This window comes from Onychostoma macrolepis, chromosome 19, assembly GCF_012432095.1.
Source record: "Onychostoma macrolepis isolate SWU-2019 chromosome 19, ASM1243209v1, whole genome shotgun sequence".
Lineage (NCBI taxonomy): Eukaryota > Metazoa > Chordata > Actinopteri > Cypriniformes > Cyprinidae > Onychostoma > Onychostoma macrolepis.
This window is the reverse complement of record NC_081173.1, coordinates 10810917-10830871: the sequence shown is the minus strand read 5'-3', so window position 1 is coordinate 10830871 and position 19955 is coordinate 10810917. Positions and strand designations below refer to the sequence as shown.

The 19955-nt window shown below is 36.4% G+C and overlaps 2 protein-coding genes across 2 annotated transcripts; one reads left to right on the top strand and one right to left on the bottom strand.

The window, feature by feature from the left end:
- Positions 1-26: 26 nt before the first annotated feature.
- Positions 27-4529, top strand: tdp2b (tyrosyl-DNA phosphodiesterase 2b). The gene is made up of 7 exons (XM_058753373.1): positions 27-317; positions 451-617; positions 735-923; positions 1016-1107; positions 1185-1303; positions 3446-3616; positions 3902-4529. Exons 1-7 carry the CDS (start codon positions 159-161, stop codon positions 4175-4177), a joined length of 1173 nt encoding a protein of 390 aa, XP_058609356.1. The 5' UTR covers positions 27-158; the 3' UTR covers positions 4178-4529.
- A 3974-nt stretch (positions 4530-8503) lies between these two features.
- Positions 8504-19583, bottom strand: tmem64 (transmembrane protein 64). The gene is made up of 3 exons (XM_058753378.1): positions 18049-19583; positions 12637-12792; positions 8504-11159 (listed from the first exon to the last, which is right to left on the bottom strand). The coding sequence occupies exons 1-3, from the start codon at positions 18748-18750 to the stop codon at positions 10974-10976; spliced, it is 1044 nt and encodes a 347-aa protein (XP_058609361.1). The 5' UTR covers positions 18751-19583; the 3' UTR covers positions 8504-10973.
- Positions 19584-19955: the final 372 nt, after the last annotated feature.

Below are 19955 nucleotides of genomic sequence, written 5' to 3'. Positions count from 1 at the left end.
GGAAGTGATTTATAGTATAGTGTAAATAAATTAGGTCCAGCGACCACAGGCATAACGTATGTTAATATTTATAGTTTCTCCGTATTTTCGCGGGTTCCGCCCGGATTGTTTTTGTAGCTGCACGCGTCCATGTCCCGCCGTTATATTGAACTGCGAACATGTCGAACAACACTGTAATGTCAGGTAATCACACCGATCAACAAATGTCTGCTCTAGAGGAAACGAGGACGAGTCTTTGCGATCAGTTTGCCTCCATCTCTGGGTCGGATAGCGCTGTGGCGCAGTGTTATCTAGCAGAAAATGAGTGGGATATGGAGGTATGGTGCTAATACTGAACCAAGTTTCTATAAAAACATACTGAGTAATGCATGTTGCGTTGTCCTTATTTACAACCACTGATGCTCTTATAAAAAGCTTTTATTATTATTATTATTTCTGTGTTTCTGCCAGAGAGCATTGAACTCTTTCTTCGAGGCTCATATGGATTCAGTCTTTGATGCTGAAGATGCAGAGGAAACTAAAGTTGTGTCTGGGAATAAGAGAAAGGAGGTGAATTCTTCTGACAGTGCTGATGCTTCAGGAACAAAGAAGAAATTTAAGACAGGCCAGATGGATTGGTAATGTTTTCTCCTCTATTTATTATAAAGTAAAGACTGAGTTTGCTCTACATATAATATACTCTATATCTCTACTAATAATATTTGAAATCTTTTTTCAAATTGTTTCTTGTGCAGCATTGACCTAACAGCAGAGGAACCCACCTGCTCCAGCAGTGTGAACCCCCAAGAAAGTCCGGCTGAAAGTGTTGTAACTGAATCTAATGCGGAGGACAGCAAGCTGTCCGTCATCAGCTGGAACGTGGATGGTTTGGACACATTAAGTCTTGCAGAGCGTGCCAGGGGCTTGTGTTCGTATCTAGCTCTGTGAGTTCCTTTTGTTCTCTATTACACTTGTTTTGATTATTTTTGTTTCACTCATAACTTTTCATGACCTTTTATCCATTGTTCTTTTGTAGATATACACCAGATGTGGTTTTTCTTCAAGAACTGATTCCGTCTTATATTCAGTATCTTAAGAAGCGTGCCGTCAGCTACCTGTTTGTTGAAGGTAAGAGAATGATCTCAGTGCTCAGTAAAGTTATTTATTAGTTATTTACTGATTAATGAAGTTCTGTGTTATTTAAGGAAGCGACGAGGGATACTTCACGGGAATAATGTTGAAGAAATCAAGAGTAAAACTTCTGGAAAGTGAGATCATCTGTTATCCTACAACACAAATGTTGAGAAATCTATTAGTTGCTCAGGTGAGTTTGTGGTTTATAAACATTATCCAAAGATTGTATTGAGGTATAATGACTGGCACAAGTCTATTTCTTAATGGAATCAGAAATACAGGTGCATCTCAATAAATTAGAATGTCGTGAAAAAGTTCATTTTTTCTTGTAAGTTATTTCAAAAAGTGAAACTTTCATATATTTTAGATTCATTGCATGTAAAGTAAAACATTTCAAAAGTTTTTTTGTTTTAATTTTGATGATTAGAGCTTACAGCTCATGAAAGTCAAAAATCAGTATCTCAAAATATTAGAATATTTACATTTGAGTTTCAATTAATGACCATCCCTACAGTATAAATTCCAGGTATCTCTTGTTCTTTGAAACCACAATAATGGAGAAGACTGCTGACTTGGCAATGATCCAGAAGAGGAACATTGACGCCCTCCACAAAGAGGGTAAATCACAGAAGGCCATTACTGAAAGGTGTGGCTGTTTACAGAGTGCTGTATCAAAGCATATTAAATGCAAAGTTGACTGGAAGGAAGAATTTGGGTAGGAAAAGGTGCACAAGCAACAGGGATGACTGCAAGCTTGAGAATACAGTCAAACAAAGCCGATTCAAACACTTGGGAGAGCTTCACAAGGAGAGAACTGAAGCTGGAGTCAGTGCATCAAGAGTCACCACGCTCAGACATCTTCAGGAAAAGGGCTACAAAGCCACTTCTGAACCAGAGACAACGTCAGAAGCATCTTACCTGGGCTGTGGAGAAAAAGAACTGGACTGTTGCTCAGTGGTCCAAAGTCCTCTTTTCAGATGAAAGTAAATTTTGCATTTCATTTGGAAATCAAGGTCCCAGAGTCTGAAGGAAGAGTGGAGAGGCACAGAATCCATGTTGCTTGAAGTCCAGTGTGAAGTTTCCACAGTCAGTGATGATTTGGGGTGCCATGTCATCTGCTGGTGTTGGTCCACTGTGTTTTCTGATGTCCACAGTCAACGCAGCCATCTACCAGGAAATTTTAGAGCACTTCATGCTTCCTTCTGTTGACAAGCTTTATGGAGATGCTGATTTCATTTTCCAGCAGGATTTGGCACCTGCCCACACTGCCAAAAGCACCAAAAGTTGGTTAAATGACCATGGTGTTGGTGTGCTTGACTGGCCAGCAAACTCACCAGACCTGAACCCCAGAGAGAATCTATGGAGTATTGTCAAGAGGAAAATGAGAAACAAGAGACCAAAAAATGCAGATGAGCTGAAGGCCACTGTCAAAGAAACCTGGGCTTCCATACCACCTCAGCAGTGCCACAAACTGATCAGCTCCATGTCACGCCGAATTGAGGCAGTAATTAAAGTAAAAGGAGCCCCTACCAAGTATTGAGTACATATACAGTAAATGAACATACTTTCCAGAAGGCCAACAATTCACTAAAAATGTTTTTTTTATTGGTCTTATGAAGTATTCTAATTTGTTGTGAATTGGTGGGTTTTTGTTAAATGTGAGCCAAAATCATCACAATTAAAAGAACCAAAGACTTGAACTACTTCAGTCTGTGTGCATTGAATTTATTTAATACACGAGTTTCACAATTTTATTTGAATTACTGAAATAAATGAACTTTTCCACGACATTCTAATTAATTGAGATGCACCTGTACACTACCATTCAAAAGTTTGGATTTTTCAATGTACGTATAGCGAAAACAGTAATGTTGTGAAATGCCATTACAATTTAAAGTAACTGTTTTCTATTTAATAAATATTAAATTGTAACTTATTCCTGTGAATTTTCAGCAACATTACTCCAGTCTTCAGAGTCACACGATCCTTCAGAAATCATTCTAATGTGCTGATTTTCTGCTCAAATGCTGAAACCGTGATACACATTTGTTTTTAGGAATATTTGATGATTCAAAAATTCAAAAGAGCAACATTTATTTGAAATAGAAACGGCTTGTAACATTATAAATGTCTTTACTGTCACTTTTGATTAATTTAATGCATCCTTGCTGAATAAAAAGTATTTTCTTCTTTTTGAAAAAATCTTTCCGACTGCAAACTTTTAAATAGTAGTGTATGCATACATTAATATTTACTTTTCTAGGTTTATTACATGTTTCTCGTAATTAATTTGCTTCTCATCATTTGTTTGACTCTGCTGTATCTTATTAAGGTGACTTTCTCAGGTCAGAAGCTACACTTGATGACATCACATTTAGAAAGCTGTAAGAACCAATCAGAGGAGAGAATGAAACAACTGCGGGTCGTATTTCAAAAGCTGAAGGAAGCACCAGAAGACGCTACTGTAATTTTTGCCGGGGACACCAATCTCAGAGACTCTGAGGTAAATTAAAAGTCTAGATGAGTGGTACACAAAGAGTTTGAATTTGCATTATTGAAACACAAAAGAAAACAAAATTGTCAATTCTTGTCTGTGGAGTTGTGTATTGTATTCATAACACATGTTAAAATGAACTTTGTTTGACTGGTGGGCCTGTGAATAATAGAAAAAGCTTGAGAAACACTGTGCTCACAATCACAATAGCTCCAAATACGATGGTGGAGTGAGAGCGCAGTGGAAGTCACTAGTGCTATGCAGCATTTCTGAAGATTGTTTCTGTCTGTGTAGGTGGTAAAGGTGGGAGGTTTGCCTCCAGGTGTGTGTGATGTTTGGGAACAGCTGGGCAAACAGGAACACTGCCGATACACCTGGGACACCAAAGCAAACAGCAATAAGACTTTGCCTTACGTCAGCAGATGTCGCTTCGACCGCGTCTTCCTTAGGTCTGCTAAAACCGGCCCAAGAGTCACTCCTGACCACATGGCCTTGGTCGGAATGGAGAAACTGGACTGTGGCCGTTACACCAGTGATCACTGGGGAATTTACTGCACTTTCAAAACATGATTATTAAATCCCCAAGGATTAAATGTCTGTTTTATAGAAGATGGTTTTAAAGAGTGTTTGTACTAAAATAAAGAATGTGAAGAGTGCCTACAAATACAGATCAGTGTACGAAACAAACACATACAGATAATAATAGGATGCATAGCTTGATATAAAATACTACAGAAAGAGATTTTATTGAAGGGTTTGATTAGAATGGATTACTTATTGTTGTTGCAGTTTTTCCATATATTAGTCACACAAAATCTTCTACTTCAAACCATGATTTCAGTCAATCTCTGTTCTCTCATATTATTTCTTTTTTAAAATGTGAATGCCTTGACTGAATTTAAATAAATGTTTATTGTGGTAACGGGTTGTGTGTCCTATATTATACCACAAGTGGTCAGTATTTCTTAGACATTATGGCTCTTTATATAAATAAGCTTTTAAATGTCATTGGAACAGAGGCACAGTGTACTATTACTTTTGGAAACTACACAGTGTGCACTGTAAACAAATCTGAAATTAAAATGCTGTTTAAAATTGTGAAAATAGAACTGTTACATCTACAGTAATATTCTGAAAATACCAAAAATAGCTATTGTAATCTATTGTGAAATACTGACCCAAACAACTTTTATTTTTAAAGTAAGAATATATTAAAATAATCGTTGTTTTTTATAAAGAATGTCTTTGCAGAAATAACAGATTACTGTGATTTAAACAAAATACACTTAAAAGTTTGGTTTATTTCACTTTATAGTTCGTCTCTTTATATATATATATATATATATATATTTTTATATATATATCTTTTAAAATCACAATTTATATCGTGTAAAATGATTTGTATAAAAAATTAATTCAAAAGTTATGACTTACTCTTAGTTGTGCCAGGATTTCTATCACACTGAACATTTTTGCAGCTCTGAATAAAGCTTTTTTTCACAAGTTCACTTACCACAGTGTCAAAAGTTTGAGATGAAATATGACACACCTCATGTGCTACAAAAAAAAAAATCAGTTGCAAACAGAATATTGTTACTGTGCATCATTACCAATCAAGCTATAATTTTGTGCAAAAAGTGTGAAAATATTATGTAATTGTGCATTTTGAATACATAAAATTAACGCTATGCCTAAGCAAGACAAAGGAGTCTGCCATTTTATTCCAAAAATGTAATTTCCTAAACTATAATTTCCATCACAGAATGCTTTCAAAAACAATAAATTGAGATGCGGTGCACTGAAATAACTATGTGGTGGCAATTAAAAAAAAAAAAAAGTGGACTTTGGAAATTGTTAGTAGACGCATTAAACTATTGAGTGTGTTTATCACTGCCTGACCTCATTGAATCTATCTCTGAAATAATGTTTAGATAAAGCGGATTGAGAGAAATAAGTGGTGACGTCTCCTCTTAACTGTCCTAAATTAGCTGAAAGCATATGAGTGTCAAGGCAGCAGCTGTCTTAAGCAGGGTGGACACGTGACTCCAGACAACCTTGAAAGACACCCCACTGCCAAGGCTAATAAACCTTTTGCTTGGTCAGATGAGTAAATATTACATCTAAAGCAGGTCAGACTGCCACAGATCTGCCCTCGGGGTCTGTATGACTGGCTCACAGAGGTCTGCTCGCAGCGCAAACACACTCTCCTTGCCCCTCTCTCCAGGATAACATCCACTGTCACTTAAAAGGCCAGTCCTGTGATAGGTTTGTTTGAATATGCTTATACTTGTAGCTGACATAAGACAGTTAAGAGGTTGTTAGAGGCTCTCATTGTCCTCAACGAGACATGGTAGTAAATCGCAATGCTCTTCCCCTCAATATGCATCACTGTAGCACATTGAATTGTTTTGACACATGGCCAGGAGCACATGTTATTTCAGGGAAGGGGGGATAGTGGAACTTTCAGATCAGTCCCACTCCAAACGTTAAAGACAGCAATGTCAACATACCAGACCGAATATGTAATCAATGTAATGACAAGAACGTGATGTGTTTGTTTGTTCAGCATGTTCCAGGAGGGTTTTCCTTATCAGGGACACACAAGGTTACGGTCATGGAACAGCTCCAGCAGGGATCTTTCAACACAATCTCAAGGCAATTCATAACTATTTTGCGCTTTGGTGAATTGGTGGATATTATTTATGTGAATTTATTATTATTTTCTTGTTTTATGTTTAGGATGGACCCTCATGGTTACTTTTTTCTACTATTCACATTATACAAAGTCATGAAATTGGCACCTGGTAAAATATAATTTCCCATGAGATTGGAGTTGTTTATGTTTAGGGGTGGACCTTCATGCTTACTGTTTTTGTTTGTTTGTTTGTAGATAGTTCACCCAAATGAAAATTCTGTCATTAATTGTCCATGTCACATCAGTGGTTCAACCGTAATTTTGTGACGCTACGAAAATACTTTTTGTGTGCGAAGAAAACAAAAATAAGTTCTCTTCCGATGTGCGACATATGCGTGTGGTGCTGCTGATGCAGGAGCAGCGTTCTGATGTAGAACCCGGATGCACTGTGCCTTGTTTACAAGCAGAGGAATGCACACGCATGTCTTGAGTACACGTTGAAAACTGACACGGAAGAGAAGAAATTATTGAAGAAAGTTATTTTTTGTTTTCTTTGTGCACAAAAATTATTCTCGTAGTTTCATAAAATTACGGTTGAACCAGTGATGTCACATGGACTATTTTAACGATGTCCTTACTAACTTTCTGGGCCTTGAACATGTCAGTTGCGTTGCTCTCGGAGTTCATAAAAATATCTTCATTTGTGTTCTGAAGATGAACAAAGGTCTTACAGGTTTGGAAAGACATGAGGGTGGATTTTCATTTTTTGGTCAACTATCCCTTTAAACACACGTTTTCATACTGTTTGCATCATAAAATTTCATACGAAATTTGCCAACTCATAATTGGGTTGGTTATATTTAGGGGGTTGGGTTAGGGGTGGACCTTCATGCTTTTTTTTTTTTAAATCGTAAATCTTCATACAATTCACATTGTACAAATTCATACACTCTAAAAAATGCTGGGTTAAATACAACCCAACGCTGGGTAAAATATGGACGAACCCAGTGATTGGGATACTGCCCAGAAGGTTGGGTTAAACATTTAAAATTTGCCAAATACAAATAAATATGCGATTTACATTGTACAAAATTAATTCAAAATTGTCAACTTGTAAAATAGCTATGCTTACTCATGAGATCGCTTAGGTGGAGTTAGGGAACAACCTACATGCTTTTTGTTAAAAAAATTATCATACATTTGTGTTTTCATACATATCACATAGTACAAATTCATATGAAATTTTCAAATAATTTACAATAGTTTTCTCATGATATCAGGTTGGTTTTGTTTAGGGGTGGACCTTTATGGTTATTTTCTAAAAATCATACATTTTTGTTGATTCTTTTTTAAATTGTATGTTTTCATTTGATTCACATTGTAAAAATTAATTATTAAATGAATAAATAAATAAAAATGAATGCAAAATTTACGAGGTAGCATTTTCATATATATTTTTAACATATTTAGGGTTGGGGTAAATGGTGGACCTTCATAGTCATATTTCCTAAAAGAAAAAAAGAAAAACCCTACATTTTCCTACAGTTTAACATTGTACAATTTCATATGAAATTGCTAACTTGTAAGACGTTACATACATACATACATTCTGTGAGACTGGGTTAGATCTTCCCCTTCATTTCACAGTTCAGATTGCACGCTTTAGGTTAGATAATGGTGCAGTTTGTACCATGTCACCGCAAATCCAAGATAACAGATACTGAAAACATGTGAGGAATGAAATCTTAAGTAATTACGTAAGCAGACAATATAGCACTGTCAATCTATAACTAAACTGAATTATCAGCAAACAAACCATCTTCTGTTAACAGCCCGTTCTAAGACGTGTCTCCTACACTGAATTAAACGCAGAAACACTGGGGTATTTATGTAGACTAGAGAGCACAGCACAAGATGCTTGTGTAATTTTTCAACAATTTTTTTATTTATTTCATAAATAACACTGAACAAGCATGGTACAGCGATAAATATTCATTTACATTGCAAAATTCTCTGTATTACAAAATACAGTGTATGTAAAATGCACTTATCAAAGGGGTCAAGAGGTTTCAGTATAGTACCTGATGTGCCCTGATCTGAAATTACATTTGTAAGTTTTTTTTTTAGTTTTTTTTTTTTAAATGCGCTGTAATCTCAGATTAAGGTTAGCCAAGAACCTCACAAGACCCCTTTGCTATTATACGCACTGTTGCATATCCCACTGTCATTTGAACTGGAAAAATAAGACAAAAGCACTGATATATATCCTCAAACTGTCATTTATTTTTGTTGTTTGTTCAATTTTGATTCTTTTTGCATTTTACATCCCAACAATCTTCAGCTTCACCCCATTCCTGCTCGAATTAGAGTCTGAACACACCGCAGGCAAGTGTCCCATTTCAATGTCTTAGGCAGCAAGAGGTACAAGGCAGGTTGACATCGTAACACAAGACCAGGATTGTTGGATCTCTACAATGTATCTCCGATGGCGAGTCAGCATGTTCAGTTTTTATTTATTGCTAAATTCAGAAAACAGAGGGGCTATTCCATTTCCTTGGAAAAAAATGAAATAAAAAACCATTCGTCCCATTTTTAAGTTAAGGAATGTGTCCATTTGTGTAGTTACACCAGCACTTTTCAAAATAAATGTAACAACTTGTTAGAAAATCTATTTGCACACTCTCCATGTAAGAAAAAAACGAGATGGTGTAGATCACTTTGTAGTAAAATTGCAATATTAATTCGAGCCCTTGTCAGCATTTCACTCAGACCCTACAGTCCAAGTAGCAGCAAAACTATAACTGGAGACGTGAATACAGAGTAAGATGAGATGGTTTTTCAGAATGAGCAGCGCGCCAGTGTTCCACTGATTGTCAGATTATGGTGACGCTCAAGTGTTGATGCTGTAAACCAAATGGCGAGTCTCAAATGACACTGAGAATGAAGTCACGACCGACCGGGTGTACATTTCAGTTACTGGGAAATCCATCATTGAGAGCATGTGCTTCTTATAAAAAAGAAAAAAAAAAAAGAAAAATGTGGATAAAAAGCTCACAATGGCCAAATTTAAAATAGATCAAAGTCACCTCCACAATGATTTACAGTATAATTTCATGTCAACCAGTACAATAGTGTCGTGGTGTATGGGTGAATGTAACCAGAAGACAAAACAAACTAAGCACCAGGATTGAGTGAAATCCCTTGCACGGAGGGATTTCAAGTTCCCAGTGTGGAAGCTGTGAGTTCACTGTGGCTCTGAGCTCGTTAACGGAAGCCTGTGCTAAATTATATAGCCGGGACCCAAATACGTCAGTCAATGCTCAAGAGTCTTTTGTTTCTAATTAGGTGACTCTCTAAGGAGGGAACGACAGACATTGCCATGACTGGAGTCGTGTAATAACATTTTAGTTGTAGTTTGCAGTTTTGTCAGTTATTTGTAGCTGTTCTTGTTGTGCTCAAGTGTGCCGTGGAGGCTTTGATCTGAATTTTCACTGGTGTGCATTTTTTTTAAAACTGCCAAAAGATGCACTGTAGGCAACTGTGAGCCATTTTAGCACAGTGCCAACAACCCATAAGACTGATGTGAATAATGTCAAACTTCAGCATTCATTACATAATAATTATAAAGTACTAACATATAACAATGCTTCCCTTTTATATATATATATTTTTTATATTCATATATTTTCACCTAATTTAGGGAAAATATTTATATAAATGCATATCTTTATATAATTATACAAATATATTCAATATATAGAATATATTCATAATAATTACTTTCCCCCGCTTTTCTGTTTATCTTACATATTCAGTTTGTTAAATTCCATATGTGCAAACGTTCTGAATTAAGATTCTAATAATGAATAAATTAACAAAAGTGTTGTCAAAAATGCTAACAGCCCTATAATAAAGCATTTGGTTAAATAATACAAGGCAAAGAAGTTCAGTCCTCTCAATATGAGAATGAGAAATTGAGCATGTACGATCATACCGCTGAGCTAATCACGCTGTACTAAAGGTTCTTGGCAGGACATCCTTAAATATCCAGCTAAGAAAATTTCCTTCCCTCCCATCTGTTCCTTACAAAACTGCAGAGTAGCAAAAGTGTTCCCAGTTTGGCAAAAGCCAGAATTCTTACGCAGGTGGTACTAACTGATAATAGTTTTTCTTACTCTAGACATAATACGAAAAGAAACAATCCATCAAGCAAGCCTTTAGATTAATAAAAAAAAAAAAAGTATAAAAAAATGGAAATTCTTCATATGTATGTGTGTGTGCGTGTATGTATATAAAAACAAAAAAGGAAACATCTTAAGCATATTAACCTGATATATTAGTTGGGCCCTCTTTAGTAACTAACTACAATTCTATAACATTTGCTTTAATTAATTTACCCATTTCATGCTTTAGATCGCCTATAAAGTTATATAATTTTATATTAGTATCATAAAGAAAGAACTTTAAAAAGAAAGTGTACCGCAAAAACAAATATATCTCAAGTCAATCTCATAAAATTCTCATATAATACTGGCCCTGGGCCCAATCTTTGGGCAATGTTTCCATCAAAGTCTGATGATGGGCTCTTCGGCTCTTTGACAGTCCAGTGCCGCTCCACATCAGACCTCCATCATATCCAGAACAGCTGGCTGGGACTGTAGCAGCTCCCAAGACAGATCTCCATCCGTCCAACTGGATACAGGATTGAAATATGTTCAAGAAAAGCAGCGTTCAGACCACGTTGATCCCCCCTCCCGCGGCAGCCCGTTTGCTGCAGTAGGTCGAGCCGCTGTGGTTGGCCGCTCCGCCGTTCATGCACGACGTCTTCAGCTCCAACTGGCAGGCTGCAATGGCGGCGTTCAGTTCCAGTTGTGCTCGATGTACAACATAAAACATCAGGCCGATGCTGATGAAGATCTGATCAGAGGAACAGAGAGAGTGAGTCACTGGGTGGATCTGCTGACTGAGCTGGACGACGGTTGATACAAACATCCACATGATGGGACTTATTCAGTGTGGTTGTAAATTTAAGCAATAATTCCTTGGCTGATATTTCGAAACATCCTGTTTCAGTCAAGAATTCATTACTGGCATCTAACTTTACTACACACAAGGGCAAATGCAAAACAAGAACACATTTTTGGTCAAAGCTCTGCCAATGACCATCATAATTATGGTTTACTACAGGTTTCACAAGAATCTAGACTAGACATAAATATTTCATTTCCTCATACGGTTACATATCCACTGCAGAATCTGCAAAACACCATTTAAATAAATACATAGATAAACATTATTTTTCAGTAATGTTATTAAATTCTTTATACATCTGTGTGACGTGTGTGACCCTGGACCACAAAACCAGTAATAAGTGTCATTTTTTTTAAATTGAGATTTATACATAATCAGAAAGCTCAATAAATAAGCTTTCCATTGATGAATGGTTTGTTAAGATTTGCAATATTTGGCCGATACACAACTATTTGAAAATCTGGAATCTGAGGGTGCAAAAAAAATCAAATATTGAGAATATCGCTTTTAAAGCTGTCCAAATGAAGTTCTTAGCAATGCATATTACCAATCAAAAATTAAGTTTTTATATATTTACGGTAAGAAATTTAAAAAATATCTTCATGGAACATGATCTTTACTTAATATCCTAATGATTTTTTAAATTGCAAATTTTGACCCATACAATTTATTGTTGGCTATTGCTACAAATATACCCCAGCGACTTAAGACTGCTTTTGTGGTCCAGGGTCACATATAACACAAACAAGTATTTTCTACAAGACAGAAATGAAATTGCACAGATTATCTGTGCACATCCATGGATTTTAACATTGGGTTATACTCTTAAGCATTAATCACTCTTTATAGCCTTTTGTGATTATTGTCTATTAGTCTCTCAATTGTTCAAGTGGCAAAGCTAAATCTAAGCGCCACTGAAAGTTCCAGTGAATTCTGAGAATTCCAATATGCAAAGCATACTGGGAAACCAAAAAAACTTTACAAAACAAACAGCTTCAAGGCAACATTATATTGTGCACCACTAATTGTGTGTAAAAAAACAAAAATAAAAAAAAACAGGTAATAGAGTAATCAACAGGAAGAGAGTCAGCATTGCATTCTATAAACGTGACAAACTAAACGTGACTCAAAAAAAAATCCAAGTGTCCTAGAGATGCTCCTCTTTTGCAAGCTGCTTTGGATAAAAAAAGCACCTGCTAATATGCAAAGTCTTGGATCCAAATGTGAATGTAAACTCCTTTTAATTAATATAACTTCTTGAAGATTCTGCAAGGAGTATGTTAACTTATAAGCCAAACTGTACATACAGGGTTCGTACTGATTTTCTTTCAGAACCTTTCCAGTTTTATTTTTGGAGGCTTACCTGTAGACTGAACACGAAGTATCCACTGACGCTCTGTTCTGCGATCACGTCCTCCATTGTGCGCAGGGTGGTGCCCAGATATGAGTTAAGGAGTTGTGTTGGGAGAAGTCCCACTGAGGAAGCCACTAAATAATTTGGCAAGGACACATCTGTGATCTGTCAAAGAGAGCGACAACTATATTTGGTCATGGAGTTGGTCAAGATTAATCACAGAGTGTTTTCAATGCCTGCAAGAATGTGTCATCAGCCTCATTTAGCCCCATCACTGTCCTTCACATGCTAACTGGACTTTTCTAGCCTCTCTAATGCACTAGAGTTGAAAACACTTCGATATCAATCATTTTTCTTTTCTATATTATCGTATGTTGAAATGCAAGCAATTTTTAGAATCATCACAGATTTGTTCTGCAACACCTGTAGGATGTTTTACTGGTTGTATTGCATTGCTATAATTTTTGAATATTGAAGCAGCGCTTCTGTCCTGTTCCAAGTCTGTTAGACTTTAAGCAAACACACCCTACATAAACATATGAAAGCATTGTATAATTCAATTGCATCACCTTTGAGTTGTAAAACATGGTCGTCAAGTGCTAAAGTATGAACTATGATGTAAAACCCTTCTATTTTAGCTCATTAATTTACTGGCGAAGATGCAGGCATTGTTTGATTTGGGTTGCGTCGACCTATTAATATTTATGAACGAGATAAAATTATGCATTCTTGTTCCAAGAAGTGACTTCATCGTAAATTGCTGTTAAGCAATATTTTAAGTATGCACTATGCAGACGCATGCATTGTGTTGGGTTACCTACATAACGCATCACATTCTGCTTCAGCAGAAAACGCAGGGCACATTGAAATACGGCCCTTTCTATAGGACGTGCTTACTGAGGAAGCGAAACATAATTCCAGTGTGACCTGTTTAGTGCCGACATACATCACACCCTTGGGCTGTGATCCCTCTGTTATGTAAAAAAAAAAACAGAAAGGCGAAATAAAACAATTAGGGTTAACACAATTCGAGTTAGTGGTACTTGCTTTGCTCAATCACTTTCCAAATGTAGACCGATACAAACTGAATAACATCCTCATTGATATTAGGACTATAAGTGGCAGGCTAATGGAGCGAGAGAACTGACTCACGTATCATGTAAAGCAAACCCAAAACTGAAGAGTTCCTGAGATGACCCAAGTGTTCGATCAGCGTCCTTCAGAAAGAACAGAGACTTGCATTGCTTTAAGGGCAATGACACTGTGATAGTGTAATGTAGGTTATTTCTGACTCAAAAGTGATGGTTAAATTGGGCTGCATGATTATGACAAATCATAAGTCTTTTTTCCCCCCCCATTTTGTGTAGGGCAACTGCAAGTCATAGGCATCTAAACAGAATTTTAGCATCACTGAGATATATAATTTAATAACATTTGAATTTATTTTTATATCTTACTGAATCCGATTTAAAAATGAGAAACGTTGAAAATGATCAAAATAATATATATTTTTTAAAATAAATATTTTATTTCAGGAAACTTATTTTCTTATTTTATTGTGATTTTATACATCTGTATATCAAGATTGCACATAAATGGCCAATTTTTTTTTTTACTGGCCCTCTTTAACTGCACGAAAACAAAACTGTTATTCAAACGTGTAATTAATTATACACAGAAAGTCAGCACCATGCTAATACTAGAACACTCCCATCCTGTCCGTTGTTAGTTTACACAATTTCACACAACAGTCTGAGTCCAGACTGCTCACACACAGAGTTTGGACTCCGTAGCTACGCAACAGAATCAATATTTTATTACAGAATGTTTACGGCTTGTTGATTATAATGGGAGTATTCTACTTTTGCTTACAGTGTATATTGGCTGTTGTGCAAAAAACAAATTGCAAAGGCAAATTTACTAAATAACTACCACTTTGGCTTTAAAGCTTTTTCTGTGTGCCAGGGTATCAGGCGATGTGCCTTTAGCATCCAATTATTAAACAGTTGCCTTAATAAGTCTAATATACAAACGTTGAATGCAGAGATAAATAAAAGCTTTTAAGCACACAATGTTACAAATGTTCAACCGCTGCAAATTGTTTTTTGCAATTGACTGAATATTGTATATTGTATTACAATATTTACAGTTATTTAATTACAGCAGCCGTAACTGTGATTTTGAATATTTTCAATTAACGGTGCAGCCCTACAAGCAAAAAACAAAAACAAAACAGCTGTTTAACATTAAAGCTGTTTGTTAACCTAGAAAATGACAAATTCCTGCTGTAAGCAGGTGGTCAATGTTCATTTCCAGCACTCCTGAAACACAGATATAAGCAGTCACTGTCAGCCAAAATGATGTCAAGTGGAAGTGGTGCAAAACATTCAACTTGTATTAAAAAACATCTGCTCATAATAATTACCATCATAAAAAAAACTTCAAAGGAGAAATATGTTAACATATGAATCATCCAGTGAATAAATTATGCAAACAATAGTCAAATATGTTCCAAAATGGCCGGCTAAAAGTCCACAAGTTCATATTAAAATGCAAACCAACCTTAACGCCTGAGAAAGTCTAAGTACGTCTCAAATCTAATTCAAAATAAACACATGTAATCTTTCTTTGTTTTAAGAAGCAACTTCTGAACCAAGAGAATAAAAGACAGCTCGCTGAATAGTGACTACACTAAATCATTTGCATAAAATTCAAATCACATTTCTGAGCCCAGAAAACTGTGTAACTTTTTTGGTAAATTATTTAAATGTTGCTGTATATTTACATGTGTCACCATGTAGTTATCAAAAAGGTTAAAGAAACTGGGTTAGAAGTAATTCTGAGTAAGTCTAAAATTGCTGTTAGACACTTCAGTAGGCATGCATCACTGTTCTTTACTGTCCTCTGTCATTGTTAAAGGTTGCAGTTTCTTTCTCATGTGTGTCAGCTAATTAAAAATGTATTATGTTGGTTGTGCAAAGAGTCTGAAGGTAATATTTCAATGCAGAGAGAGACCTGTCTTTATACCCTTGATCCTGTGAAGAGCAGTTATGTTTGATTTAAATCTGGCTCTGAGCTGGAGGTCTTAATTGTTTAATTCCAGCAGAGCTGGATAAAGCCACCTGGATGTCCCTTAAAGATTAACAGCCACTTCAATGCTATTAATCGGACACCTTTGTGTGCTGGGTGTCTTTTTACTCAGTTAAAATAAATCAAATAAATTAATGAATTAATTAAAAATACATAAATAGGGAGAATCATGTGTTTTGCTCCAGCGAAAAAAAAGATTATGAAAGCCTGAATGTCAGCGTTTTGTGTTTTTTGCTTCAGGGTCGCTCAAAGCAGGGTTTCTCTCACTGGTAAGTAAGTGTAAATCACGGAATGGATTTAGAGTAGAATGATTTCATAACACTTTGAGCAGGATGGAAAAAAAAAATAAAATAAAAATATCACAATCCACTCATATGTTGACCCAGATCCTTTTGATAAAAAGGAATTGATTTCAGACATTTCTTGATAACACCAAAGCTAGACCATTTTCTTCATTTGGAGCGATTTTCAAATATATGAACTAACATATATTTTTGTTGTTTGTCTGAAAGGGAATTTTTCACAATATAAATGATCTGCTATTACTTATCTATCGTTTCTGTTCTAGTGAACTGCTGTATAAAAACAATATCACATTTGCAATTAATGGTGGGTTATAGGGTTAACCAAGACCATTAAAAAACAATGTGTTATTTAAAACAAAATAAACCTTAAACTTATTTTATTTATTTTAGCTAGTTGCCAGAACAACATTTCTCACTTAAAGTACAATAAAAAAGCAAAACCAAAAATGAAGCAAATTAAGGCCTGATTTCACAGACAGGGCTTAAACTAAACCAAGATTAGGCTATAGTTCAATTAGGACATTTAAGTAATTTGTATAGAAGTGCCTTAGAAAACAAAGATTACTGGGGGCTGTATCATAAAACAAGTTTACCAAATAAACCAGGTTTATTTCAGTTAGTCTGACTTATTGTCAGTTGATTTGGTTCAAAATAAGTCAGAATAAGTTAAATAAGCCTGGCTTGTTTGGTAAACTTGTTTTATGAAACAGGCCCCTGATCTCCATCTTGAGACAAAACAAAGGCACTGATATATTTTAAGATCAATCAGTGCAAGTTTCTTTCAGCTGAAACAGCTCAGACTTTCATTTTAGTCTGGGACGAGGCTTAAACCTTGTCTGTGAAACCGGGGGAAAAGTAAAATAACTAAACTAATAAATCACAAATTACTAAAACTCAAATTAAAGTGAAAAAGGTACATTAATATGAGCTGGGTAGTAACTGATTACATGTAATCTGGATTACGTAATCAGATTCCAAAAATTAAGTACTTGTAAATAGAATAAGTTACATTTTAAAATACTTGTAATCAGACTACAGTTACTTTTTTGTTGATTACATATTCACACAATAGCAATAAATCATTAATTTATTGATTCTCTCTTTTTTATTTTTTTTTATTTTCCTTTCTAAAATAGTCTACCGCTTATATACACTCAGAAAGTCCAGTTTTGTGGACATTCACACAGAGATCAGTCATTAGTCAGGTGGCGACACAGCATTTGACCAATGGATTTACAAAAATCTGTATTATGGATTATTCTGTAAATAACAATATCTCCCTTTGCATTGAACTTTGAGCATCATAACTTTGCAGATGTTGTTTATGCTCAAACAGCAACATTACACACTAACTATAGTTAAAAAAAGTGAAATCATAATCAATAACCCCCTTAAGTACCCATGAGATTTTAAAATAAATATTTTAATAATTAAGTATTACATTTGCATGTTTACGGTTCTCTGACATTAGTTAATGGTTATATGGCGTGTGCAGGTAAATAAACAATTATTTTGATTGTTATTTTAAAATGATTTATTTTAATTTTACATTTTTATGATTCAATAACTTGTTAGCCTTTCATTAAACCCCCAGCAGTTTCTTTACGAACCCCAGTTTGGGAAACCTTGACCGAATATAATGTTTAATGCACTCAATTAATGCACTTAATTTTCTCACTCTTTGTATTATTTTTATATCATTATGGTACAAGATTATCCTGTTTAAATCAATGTGATAAACGAGTTAGGTCAAAAGTAATTACCTAAAATGTGTAATGTAATGGATTACATTACTGACTACAATTTTTGTCATATAATTTGGAATTTGTAAGTAATCTACCCAGCTCTGTGCGTGTGTATATATATATATATATTAGGAGAAAGAAAAAAAAAACTATGGCAATTAATCAATGACACCAAAATAACACTGGTGCGAAATTAGTTAAATAAAAACATTTGACATGCGTTAATTCCTTGTCAAAAATAACAATTATGACAACAGCATAAATGGTCAGAAGTGACTTACCGAGAAGACCGCGTTCTGGAGGCCGAAAGGAATCGGCGTGAGTCTCGCTAAGGCCACAATTTTGAGTCCACTTCCACCCTCCACCACCCTTATAACAGCACTCAGCTGTTCACTGCTGCCGATCTTACCCAGAACCCAGTTCGTCAGCAGTCGCTTACACACCACATGAGCGATGAAAGTCCCGATCAAAACCCCAACCATCACCAGCCCCATGCCCAACACAAACCCATACAAATACCCCGCGGCCACGTTCAGCACGATATAGCCCCAGCCGCAGGGGAACGACACCGTGATCAAGCCCACTATGAACAGCATGGCTCCCACAAAACTGTCCAAACTCTCCACCCACAGCAACACATCCTTCAGGTACTGGCGCACCAGAGCCACCGAGGAGAAGCACACGGCTGTCAGGACGCACGCCAGCAGGGCACTTTTAAAGCAACAGGTGGTGATGCAGCACGGATGCCTGAACTCGGGAGTGAAGGACGCGCCGGTCTCGGTGTGACCCGCGGGGTCCGCCTCCGGTTTCCCGCCGGTGCCTCTCTCATCAAAGACGTTACAGATCAAGATGTCGATCTTGTCGCAGTCCAGCGGGTCCGGGGTGCGCTGCAGCCAGCGGCTCAGCTGGAGGTGTCCTTTCCCCGCGGCGTGCTTCAGGGCTTTCAGCACACCCTGCACTGGCCCCGAGCTCCACATATTCATCCCGACTTCATATGACTCCACTGGATTGATCGATTGGACCAGTCCAAAATGTTGACCCTTGAACGTAGGCTACGCGTTGCCCAACCTGGGCTCCTCTGGCGAAGCGATGGGCAACGATTTCCCTGGAAAGCGAAGACTAGCAGGTCCAGTGATTTATAATCTAGTGATTTATCTCGGAAAGACTGATGTGGAGTCCTGCCACTTCAAGGACTTGAGATGCAACCGTGTCAGCTGTCGTTCGCTTATGAACGCCATACTCTCGATCCCAACATCAGAGGAACAAACCCCTCTCAGACCGCTCCTGTCTGACGGATAAATCACACACACGCTCAACTTTCCCGAGTCCGGGCACAGCGCACAGCGCACAGCTCGCTGCAGCGCTCCGCTCCAGAGTCCCGCCGCTCCCGCTGCTCAGACCGTCACATCTCACACTCAGCTGAGCACGGTTATAAAAGCTGTGAAAGACGGTCGCTGCGTTGGCCGGACAGCTTGTTTACTTGCGCTCCGCGAGCTCTTGCACACATTGGTAAGGGATGTTTACGCAAAGCGTTATTCATACCACTGTTTGTTTCCCAGCATTCCGTGCGACGTCGTCACGTGATCTTATGAGCGCAAGCCACTGTGAGTATCGCGATAGCACACGCTCTCTGATTCACCTGAAAACATTTGAGTGTAAAGTACATTCACTAATGGAAATATTTCACTCATAGTCCAGTATCCATAAATATAAATTTACTAGAAACACTGTTTTTTTTAAAGTTATCTGAGTTGTTCAAAGTAGTATATATTTATATGTGTGTATGTGTATGCAAGCCCATTTCTGCCTCATAAGACAAAAACTAACTTACTAAATAAAAAAGACATAAAAATGCATACATACATTATGCTTTGGTATAATTAAAAAATTGGCAGACAGTCTCTTTTCAATCTTTATTTTGCAGATAGATATGACAGATAGACTGATCATTTTTTGGAGGTTAATAATAAACTTTTATTTTTTAATTAATTTAATCATATCATAAATTTAGTAAAAACAATATTTTTGGTGTTATGACAGTGTTATGATTTTGGTGTAGTGACAACATAGATTGGATAGTATTAGACACTCTTTGAACAAAGTATTATACCTTTGTTTTCTTGCTAATTTATTTTTTAAAGCTACTTTCTACTTCCTTTTAGAGATAAATTTAGTATTAGATCCTAGA

What these genes read in the sequence shown, in the direction of transcription:
- tdp2b (XM_058753373.1), top strand. Translation starts at nt 159, where the DNA reads ATGTCGAACAACACTGTAATGTCAGGTAATCACACCGATCAACAAATG. An exon ending in AAAATGAGTGGGATATGGAG is followed by an intron (nt 318 to 450) that starts GTATGGTGCTAA and finishes TGTTTCTGCCAG; the next exon opens with AGAGCATTGAACTCTTTCTT. An exon ending in AAGACAGGCCAGATGGATTG is followed by an intron (nt 618 to 734) that starts GTAATGTTTTCT and finishes TTTCTTGTGCAG; the next exon opens with CATTGACCTAACAGCAGAGG.
- tmem64 (XM_058753378.1), bottom strand. Translation starts at nt 18,750, where the DNA reads ATGAATATGTGGAGCTCGGGGCCAGTGCAGGGTGTGCTGAAAGCCCTG. An exon ending in TCCAGAACGCGGTCTTCTCG is followed by an intron (nt 12,793 to 18,048) that starts GTAAGTCACTTC and finishes TCTCTTTGACAG; the next exon opens with ATCACAGATGTGTCCTTGCC. An exon ending in ACTTCGTGTTCAGTCTACAG is followed by an intron (nt 11,160 to 12,636) that starts GTAAGCCTCCAA and finishes TCCTCTGATCAG; the next exon opens with ATCTTCATCAGCATCGGCCT.